General features: G+C 36.3%; 1 protein-coding gene across 1 annotated transcript in view; it reads right to left on the bottom strand.

Annotated features, from left to right (window-relative positions):
- Positions 1–2,266: 2,266 nt before the first annotated feature.
- The window catches only part of LOC144979324 (uncharacterized), a 9,355-nt gene continuing 211 nt past the window's right edge, over positions 2,267–11,410 (bottom strand). The window contains exons 2-6 of the mRNA XM_078925957.1: positions 10,493–10,663; positions 9,180–9,356; positions 6,133–6,296; positions 5,004–5,167; positions 2,267–2,796 (exon numbers count right to left, since the gene is read on the bottom strand). Of these exons, the coding sequence (XP_078782083.1) occupies position 2,796; positions 5,004–5,167; positions 6,133–6,296; positions 9,180–9,356; positions 10,493–10,625 (639 nt within the window). The 5' untranslated portion in view covers positions 10,626–10,663 and the 3' untranslated portion in view covers positions 2,267–2,795. The remainder of the gene's footprint in view (positions 2,797–5,003; positions 5,168–6,132; positions 6,297–9,179; positions 9,357–10,492; positions 10,664–11,410) is intronic.

Raw genomic sequence — 11,410 nt, forward strand, 5'->3', positions numbered from 1 at the left:
TAAAGGTCATCAATCCTCGCACTTCTATGTCCCGTGATCCTAATAATCTGCTTATACTGGTCTTTGTCACCCCATCAAGCCTTAGCCCCGCACCTTTCCCCATTCCACGGTCATGATTCGAGTGTATTCCCGTTAGTAGAATCCTGTCTGAAATCTCTAGGAATCTATACCTATTCCCTATTTGAATCATTCCCCTTCGTCTAATTTTTCTCGTTTGCTTTCAAGCCTTTTTGTACTAACCCATTTTCTTCCTTTTGACTGGCGCGGAAGTGACCCAAATGTATCGCAAGCGCCATAAATTCCTTAAATTAATAACAAACATTATGTTAAATTGGTTCTATTCCTATCTTAATAACGATGGCCGCACTTTAACGTTTACGATTTATTAATACACCAAAAGGCAGCGTTTTGATAGAGTAATATTGAAGTACTCTGAAAAAACAAACAAACCGTTTAAAAAAATTGAATCAGAAATCTCGTCCCTCAAATATCGAATGATTAACCCTCTCCTTACCAACTATAGAAAAATCGTCACATTCGTTACTTTGTGCGCTTAAATTTGAGTTAAAAAATTCAATTTATGTCAAGGTAAAATGAGAATTGTCTGAGGTCTTTGATTGGATGTCAGGGGAATGAAACTGTCCATTTTCGTGTCGGTGTTTTGGAGGCCAGGATTTGAAATAGTCACTAGGTTCATTTATCTTTTTCATCTTGATCAGGCGTGCTGCGCTGCTTTCATCCTAATTTGGAGCGATGAGTTCTTTTTCAGAGTACGACAAAGGGGTCTACTTAATATAGATGTTACTTTGTAACAATTTTAACGGTGTTATACATTGCCGGGGGGAGGGGGGGGGGACAGTCCCGATGGCTCAGTTGGTAGACCACTTGCTTCACACGCAAAAGGGCCGAGATTTTTTTCTGACCCCTCCTTCCCAACCAACACTGATTGGGTAGCTGGGGCTGTAAAATCTAGCGGAAAGTACTTTGCGACAGACTAGCGTCTAATCCAAAGGGCACCAATCAATTTCTATTGCCCGTTTCACGCTATAGAAACCGAGTTAAGCTCTGGCCCGATGGTCTTAATGTCTCTGAAAAATTCCTTTTTAAAAAATACTTTACCGGGCCATAATTACTGCTATTCACAATCTAAGACAGAAATATATAATAAAAATAATAATAGAATTAAAGCATATAAAGGAAACAATTAAACTGTTACTGGGGCTATGTATTAATGATAACACAAACTCATTAGCTCTTTAAGTGCACATGTATCCTTAATTGATTGAAATGAAAAGTCAAGTCAAATTTAAATAAAATATTGTATTTGCTTATAATATGATATATATATATATGATATATATATAATGTGTGTATGTAATTTTTAGAAATAAATATATATCTATACATAATAATCCTTACACCTACAATGAGAATGTACCCTAATGTTTCAATAAACGTGCAATGATTATTATATATCATCAAATAATTAATTTGTTCATTTCTTTGTTAACCGTGTTCACCTTTACTCTAGGGAAGGTATGTGCATTTTTTTCATTATAAAACCAAGGCATTATACTTCTCCTTGATCAAGAAACTTAGCCCTTGTTGCTCACTGCGGATGACACCTATATTAGCCCAGTCTTATGCTAAAGACCCGACCATGAAGAAAATAAAAAATCCCCCCAAGTATGAATGAAAGAAAATTAACTTATTTCTATTTACATGTAAAAGTTCATATGAACACCAAACAGAAAGTGATTATTTCTATTAAACTTGAAACCTAGCACATCAAATACTTGCGTATTGTATGCAGAAGGTTATGGGCATGAGATTGTCTTAATCATTGGGTAACCTTTTTGATATTATGGTAGCAAGCCTGGTCGATAGAATGTTTTGAGTTCGTTACCCGGACGAGGAAAACTGATTATTGGGAGTGATTCGTTTTTGCATGCTTTTTTTTTTTTTTTGGGGGGGGGGGGGATTTTGTTTGGTTAAGCAAAGTGCGAGTATTTCCGCCATTATAACAATGGGTCCACAACAATTTAGGTTATCAGATCTGCAAGTAAGAATGATAATGAGAAGATCTTGTAATATTTTTGCTGTTACTATTACGCTAGCGTAAAAAAAAAAAAAAGCAACTATTTCTCCTATTACCAAAGGGATATAATGGGAATTTTATCTTGGATGCTTTTAAGCACAGCTTGTTCTAAAACTTTATCTCAAACCCATTGACTATACCATCAGCTTACTGAATATATGATCTAATGACATCACATGCGTCTGTACTCATCATCTAAAAATTAAAACAAAACAAAACACAACACAAAGATCTCTACGTTGTCTAAAACTCTTAACTTTAATCATAATATAATCGTACAAGCTGAAAGCTTAATAATAATAATAATAATATTACCTCTATAAGAAAGAAATGAAAAAAAACATTCAAAATAAGTTTTAACCCCCCCCCCCCCACCCCCTTCTAATAAAGACCTAAAAAAACAAAACAAAGCAAAGATGAAATAAAATAGTAAAATAAAGAATCAAAATATAAATACAATAAATATATACCACCAAACCCCCTCCCTCCTTCCAAAAAAAAAAAAAAAAAGAACAAAAAACAAAACAAACAATGAATAACAAAAAACAAATACATAGAAACAAATCCAAAACCCAAAACAGAATGATGGTACAAGTGACTCCTCATCGAGGATATGACAATCACGTGATAACCTCAAATATAATTGATTGCAAAATGACGTAAAGCTGTACCAATCAGGGTGTTCTGTTCTTGATTCTCTGTGTGGATTTCAAATTTGAAAAGGAAAAGCATTATTTTGGGTTAAATTTGAGCTAAAAAGTTTTTTTTAAATGACTAGAAATTTTAGGCTTAATTGCCGTATTCTGATTTATTAAAAAACGGTCAGGTACTCATTTTGCACCTGAGTACGGTGAGAGAATGTGAGTAAAGAGCCTTTTCCAATGGCTCAACTATGTGCCGAGCGAGGCTCGATCCCAGGATCTTCCGGTCCGAAAACGAGTGTTAAACCACAAGACCACATAGCCGATCCTTTGAATAACACAATACTCTTCATCTTTAAAATAAAATATCCAAAAAAAACAAAAAAACAAACAAACAATAAATAAATAAAAGAACAAAAAAACAAAACAACAAAAAACAAAAAAAAAAAACAAAACAAACAAATAACCATCCACCAATACTAACCAAGATCAATCGGACGATTCTTAAAAAGCTGGACTTCCGGAAAAAGACCATCCCTAAAATGTCAAAGCTTATCCGCAACATCAGGAATTATTAGGGAAATACGTTTGATGACCATCGTGCATGGAAAAAGTAGTTCAAATGTTTTGACAATTTCTAAGAATTAAACTGACACATTTACACATAGATAACAATAAGTACAACCCTGAACTAGCTGTCATACGCGAGTCGGCCTTTATAAATTGTGTCAGTGCATGACATAATCAGTTGGAAGGTGAAAATTTTGGATTTACATTTTTTGCATTTTCTAAAAGAATATGCTCCCAAGAGCATTTTAATCTTTATTTGAAGTAAATCGGGTGATTTTTCATGAAGTTATGATCAGATGTATGGGAGAGGTATCCAGTAACTTTTCTCAAATTTCCTACTTTTTCAACTTGACTAGTTGTAAAAATATTTAGAAGTGAAATTAAGCTTAGATATTTCCCTAAGATGTACAAAAAAGGTTGATCATTTATGACAAGGACTCATTTTTTATAAACATTGGCAATATCTCAGTTCGAACCTTTTCACCATTCGACTGATTATGTCATTCACTCTAATATTTATAAATCTGTAACTGATCAAGGGAAGGAATTGAAATAGGTAGAAAACACATCCATTTAACAGACCTGGATTCGTTTTCATAAACGCGGACTAGCGCTTAGTCTCTAGACTATCTCTGAATTTAGTCAAGGACTTGAAAAAAATCGGATTTCATGTGAGCTGACTAAGCAAGTCCCAGAATAAAATCACGACACCCTCGGACTAAGTTTGGCCAAGTTTTAGTCATTTGCTGGGACAAGACTACATGCTTTAGTCTGAGACTAGTTACTAGGATATGACATAGCGTCAACAGGATAACAGCTATTTTTGGATTGGTGCGATTCGATTCGGAAAGAAAATACGTCGGTTACGAATGACAGAGGATAAAAGTGTCCTTTTGCCATTGACACTGGCTTTAAAATATATAAGATAAGTGCAGATTGTCGAAGTACACACTTATCTGAGTAAAAACTTTTTAAAAATCTGAATCTATCGGCTTGCAATCTGCGAGTAAACGAGATTCCAAAATATAAGGTTTTGCGTATAAAGAACAACCAGAGATCTAATAATAGTGGAGACAAACGTTATTCTGCTGGCATTGTAACTGACTGAAACAATGTAATTAATCAGAACACACCTTCTCGTTTGTTTGTTTATAAGTGTTTTTTTTTTTTTGGTTCAATTTCTTTGAGCTTCACTCTCCGTGTAAGTCGGTCTCTATGATGACATTGGCCTCAGTATAGAATTGACAGTTGACAATCATTGCAGTCTATAACAGCCGACAGTCAATATCACGTGATTTGATTCATCACGGTAAAAGTAAGTTAAAATTATGAAAAGAACGAAGTATTATCTATATCGCATGTGTTGCTAATTTCCTCTTTGGAAATCTTTTCCGTTGACAGTATAAAGGCGGTATCTTACTTGCCATCATGTACTCGAGAGCGGAATGTTACCAGCACAAAACAGCCGAATTAGTCATCGTCCATACAACGTCCACGTCTAGGCAAGAGACTAGCTAGTCCGAGACTAAAAGCGTTCAAGAAATCCGATTTTTTTTTGGTCACTTGCTCCGTTTAGGCTTAAGAATATCAAGTCATTTACTAGACCAGTACATTACTAGATATAGTCCTCGTTCATGAAAACGGGCCCTTGGTGTTCAACTCAAGAGAGATAACCAAGCAAATTACTAACTTACCAAGGAAGAATGAATAGGTAATGTCCCATGTAATTGGGCTGTCTTGTCTCCTGTCTCAATCCATTTTGAATCGATACCAGCTTGACAACGTTAGAGCTGGAGGTCCATTCCTCATCTTTTCTTACAGTGACTTGTCTAAGTCTACCGTCAATGACATCGTAAATCTGTTGGAAAATTTGAATATCATTATAAACGAGCTGGAATGTTAAATTCAGGAAAATCCATTTGCTATAGACATTTAATAATTCAATAAAAATATAAGAAATGTCCTTTAGTCATTTCTTGTTGTACAACAACTTACTGTCCGCTTAAGAAAGGTTTCGAGATAACCCAGGCGTCATTCGCAGTGCAGCAACGTGAATGAGCAATTGGGGTTACTTGCTCAAATAGAGAAAAAAACGAAACACGTGAATTACCAAAGTAAAATGTATATAATTGAAGTCACTAAATAAATATAATATATATATATATATATATATATATAAATCAATCATTTAATAATTTAATAAATCAAACTATTCAAAATGACTAGAATAAATTCTTTTTTTCCATAGAAACAACAAATATAAAACAATAGATAAGATTATTGAATATTAACATTTATATAGCACATTTCCATGGACATAACGTGTTTAATGCGTTTTATGATGTTTAATTCATCCCTCCGGCAGGCCATATGGAACAATATTTCTATATACACAGTACCAGTCACCTGTTGGGCGTCCTTGTGCATCAACACTCTTACAATAGCCATCACAGCATGTAGTTAGACACTTATTCACAATTGAGTGGAACGGGCTAATGTGTGTAAAATGCCTGATCCTAGGACACAGCGTCAGAACCAGAATTTTAAACGATCAGAAAAACCCGTCAGCCACTGAATATGCTTAATATCGCTTGACTTTTGTGACAATATGAGAAACCGTACCACGGAGCCAGAGAGCCATACAGACTAAGTTACACGCCAGGTACTCATTTTACAACTGAGTAGGATGAGAAAATGTTGAAAATGTTAATGAAAGGTTTTATTCGCTTTGAACCACCGACAACGAGATTCGAACCAGGACGACAACGACCTACAAATCACGACCGGTGATTCATACCACAAGACCACAAAATCCACACCTACCTTCAACGAATCTACGCCAACATCAGTTAGTTCCGTCATTTGGATTTGAACTCTAAATCTTCTGGGTGCCGTGATGAACGTCTCACAGTGTAAAGTTCCTGATGCACGTCGGTAGACTGGGCCTTCAATTGAACCAGAGGGGTTCGTGAACTGGTGGCTACAACCTGTAAACCACATATTGTTTGAGAAAAATTATGAAAATGGCTTCAAAATGTCGTGTCAATTTATGTTAAATGGTGAAAAAAGCCAAACCCTGATATATGGATGGATGGATGGAGAGATGGAGAGATAGATGGATAGATGGATAGATGGATAGATAGATAGATAGATGGATAGATGGATAGATAGATAGATGGATAGATGGATAGATATATGGATAGATGGATAGATGGATAGATAGATGGATAGATAGATAGATGGATAGATGATAGATGATAGATAGATAGATAGATAGATAGATGATAGATGGATAGATGATAGATGGATAGATGGATAGATGGATAGATGGATAGATGGATAGATGGATAGATGGATAGATGGATAGATGGATAGATGGATAGATGGATAGATGGATAGATGGATAGATAGATAGATAGATAGATAGATAGATAGATAGATAGATAGATAGATGGATAGATGGATAGATGGATAGATGGATAGATGGATAGATGGATAGATGGATGGATAGATGGATAGATGGATAGATAGATAGATAAATATATAGATAGATAGATAGATAGATAGATAGATAGATAGATAGATAGATAGATAGATATATTGTAGGTCGGTAGATAGACAAAGATATAAGTAGACGAATTGATAAACACATGGATAAATAAATGGATCTATTGACATACAATTGTGGCCAAACGTTTTGGACCAAGCTTTGGAATCGTATAGTTCGCAGCATTTTGGCATAATTTGCATCGCGTCTTATGGTGCAGCACCGGAGGCGAACGCATTTTGACTGGTAAGGTTTTCTAACCACTTCAATCGACGTGCATTTATTTGCCGGTCTGATAACTAAATTCTTCATGGGTTCATTGCTGTAATGGAAAACTGAAGAATTGACGCAAAATATTGTCCATTACAACAATGTTCAACAAACCAGGCCCATCAGTGGGTTCGGATGTCAGACCTGTGTTTATGTAGACGTCGACTTCAGTGGAACAAAACAAATGTTTTATTATATTTCAAGTTATGTTGATGTATCTAACTCTCACATGCTGGAATTTACACATCTTTTAAAGAATTAGTTTTTTTTTTTAAATATCATTTTCTGATCTAGATACACAGAGCTCAGACAGTGACATTATTCAAAGAAGGATACACAGAATGTACTACATAGCAAGTAAGATTGGATGCAATAAGAACGCGGTACATAATTCTATTCAAACATAATATAAAGCTGAAAAAACAAGCCCCCCCCCCCCCTTCCAGACAACTTGCGTCATTTCCTTTGAAAATTCCTATAACTATTACGTGAATGAACCAGACGCGGAAGGCAGGGGATAAAACCAAGGAAGAGTCAGCGATGACGTAGGGTCTGATTTTAAAATTTGACCATTCGCATACATCCGGTGATCTGTCCGTTATAATGTAAGAGGAAGAAATTTTTTTTGATTGTGTAAGGCTATGTGGTCTAGTGGTATGACACTCGCTTTCGGATCGGAAGGTCCTGGATTCGAGCCTCTCGTCGCATAGTTAAGTCCTTTGATAAGGCTCTTTACTCACATTCTCTCACCCTACTCATGTGTGAAATGAGTACCTGGCCGTTAACAGCGTTGCCTATGTTGGAAAAAAAATTGTAATATCGCCTAACAGGTGTCATGTCTAGGTCTAAATGTTACGTGTTGCTGTTGGTCAGGGACTTTTTGGAAAGCACTTTGAGCACGTTCAGTGGATATTGCCTTATATAAAAGCTCAAAAAAAAAGTCAAGATTATAAACTTAAACAATCAGAATCAGAAATTCTTTTTCGTTTTCTAAGGGTTTTAAGCGTTTGTGACACATTTAGATCATTCCATGCCTGTAAAAAGGAAGTAAATGGGAATGTCCAATATTCTACATAGATTTACAATTTAAAAAACACGAGAAAAAATATGACATAGGGGAAATGGCTCATATAAAGAAGAGATGTAGATTCCGAGAGCATACTATCAGTGTACTTAGATCATTCAAACACAAGCACAGGACCCTACTAAGAGGAATACACTAAAAAAGTTACAAACCATTATCTATATTCAAAATAAAAAAATATATATATCAGTACATAGCAGAGAGATAATATACAAGGAGAAAAAAATACCATCTTTCTAGAACCATACCTATATATTTGACTGTTTTCCTCCCACGCAAGGATTCCGGCCGGGGCCATGAAAAACCAAGTGATCCTGTTACGAGACAAAGACAGGGAACTCGAAAAGTAGACCTAGGGAGATAGATAACACAGCAAATGACCTCCCTCCTGCTTATCAATGAGGTCAAAGGACCTCACCCAGGACCGTTCGCATCCATCCACAACTATGACCGTTATGATCTAGAGAAAGTCAAAATAATCTGAATTAGAGAGGTAGGGTTCTAGAGGTTCAAGAAATGGATAGTCACAAACACCCAAACAGCCTTAAACACCCTTACTCGCAAAATTCAGACCTTCGTAAACAAATGCCTCCGCGGGATTTTGAAAATTGATGACAAGAATCCATTTTTAGCAGTGAATTATGGGTGAGGTCAAACCCTGAACCCATCAGCACCCAAATCAGGAGGAAGAAATGGAGCTGGGTCGTCACAAATTGAGGACTTGGGAGAAACGTCACCCGCCAGTACCTCAATTGGAACCCCCAAGGGACACGAAAGGTAGAGAGTCCGAAACTGACATGGAGGCACTAAATATCAAAAGAACTAAAAATGGCTATAAAGAAGATGTCCAAGGCCAGGAAAAAGCAGACGACGGACGCTCGTAGAGTATTTCAATCTTTCCTAATAACTTTATGAAGTTTATATAAGATCTACATTGGTGTGATCTGGAGGATTTTGTTGCGATTTTACCTAGTGCGGGAGCTTTTCTCGGTATCGTCTGATACTCCATCCTGTACCCATGTGTGACGTCATGAACTGAGAGCAAAACCTCCACATTATTGGATGAGGACGTCCAGGTATAAGCGTCTATATCCTGGTCAAGGTCGGACGAGGGCTCCAAAAGGTCGATGAAGCGAAGAGATTCCCCTGAGTAAGACATGAACATACTAACATTAGTTGCACAAAATGATAATTTGGGACCATTCTAAGACCATATTCTGGCTTCTTTTTTTTTGAGCAATCTAAAATTTCGACAATAGGCCAAACTAACTTTTTACAAATGATTAAATGAATGATTACTGAGAACATCATTGTCTCTGTCTGAAAAAGAATATTGTAATTGTCTCTCTCATGCTACATGTTCAGTGTTGCAGTTGGCTTGGGACCTCAGGTAAAACTAAATACAGTCAATGAATGTTGCTCAATATAACAGATTATTTTATTTATAAAGCCCATTTTGACAAAAAAAAATATGTTAGGAAGTGTCAATTGCCAAGGAGTGAGACCTTGGTAGTTGACGGTTCAACAACTGCCAAAGAGTAAAATTGGAACTCTTCAGCTGCGTGTGGTGATTTTAGTTGGGCCTCGATTTGCGCGCATACGAATCTCGAATCCGTCACTTTGTTCCAATCATTCATTCCTTGTCAATCGTCGTGGAAAGGACAGAGTCTACACTCTTCGGCATTTGTTTTTAATTTTTATAAGTCTTTTCACGAATTCCAAGATGAGTTAAAATCATTTCAAAACAAAAATTACTTTTGTTTTCGGATGCAGCGGGGAGAAACAGAAGACCGAAGTGGCAATTCCCTACCGAATATTAGATTATTTTTTTTAAAAAAAAGGAAAATTTCTTTTGATTTAAAGGAAAATATACTGCACATCGTCATAATAAGGAACAATTCACGTAACACATTTGTTTTGTTTTTGCTTTAAGGGTTTTACGGCACTTGCAAAACATTTAGATCATATCAACGCCAGTAAAAAGGAAGAAAATTGGATAGTAAAAACATTCTAGATGTACAATTAAAAGGACTTGAAGAAAAAGTAAGACATAGGGGAAAAAGTTCAAATAGGGAACAGATGTAGATTAATATTAATAACATCACTCCGTGACAATACATCACTTCGGGACACTAACGTTACTCCGTGGCAGTTAAAAGTACACATACGTAGTTGATGAATTGACGTGGGTTTTTTTTTTGGGGTTTTTTTTTTTTTTTTTGGTAATTGACAATTTCATAATTGCCAAGGTCCTTGGCAATTGACGCAACCAAAATACTAACCTGCTTCACAATCGACCATCATCGCGTACAGGGTGATGTTGACGACGTGTCCAGGTGGGGCAACGATCACATGACTGCATACGTCCCTGTCCAGCTGGCCAATAACGTCAACCGTCCCAGCCTCTGACGTCATCACATGGCCGCAGACACGCCTTGTGCTGGAAGTACCGGCTAGTATATTTTTATGAAGGGAAAAAGCAAAACACATGTCGAGACATATCGGTCATTGATAAAAAAAACTTGCGTAATGTGATTTCCTTTCTACTAGGTAATAAACGTGACCCTTATGTGATGGAACATTACAAATCAAACGACGTTTCAGGACATTTACATTATTCAGGAGACAGACAAAACGTGTTTCATCTCTCTCTCTCTCTCTCTCTCTCTCTCTCTCTCTCTCTCTCTCTCTCTCTCTCTCTCTCTCTCTCTTTCTATGCTATCTATGAACCTATTCTCCGCCCCCTCTTTATCTCTTTACCTAAGGACTCATTTTCTTGTCTCTCGATTATATCTTCAGCTTCTAGTTCAACCGACACGACAGGAACATATTTATAGGACTGATAACCTAAATTGTATTGGGCTAATTGGTGTGATGGAAATACTCTAAAGCTAGCGCAATCTAATCTCCACTACAACAATCTTAAATTAAGCAATAGATTTAGACAAGACGGAGATGCTCAATAAGCGTCTTTTTTCTGTGCACAATTGAAGATTATATATTTATCTTTAAATCAAGATAGTTGTGGTGCCAGACCATTCAATCAATCCATTAAATTGGACGTAAACACATACAGGTCTGATATCCAAGCGCAATTATAGGCCTAGTTTAACATTGTTGTAATGGACAATATTTTGCGTCTACTTTTGAGATTTCCATAACAACAATGAGCCCATAATAAATTGGATTATCAGACCTGC

Source organism: Berghia stephanieae, chromosome 9, assembly GCF_034508935.2.
Source record: "Berghia stephanieae isolate SIO BIC M18660-M18661 chromosome 9, UCSD_Bste_1.3, whole genome shotgun sequence".
Lineage (NCBI taxonomy): Eukaryota > Metazoa > Mollusca > Gastropoda > Nudibranchia > Aeolidiidae > Berghia > Berghia stephanieae.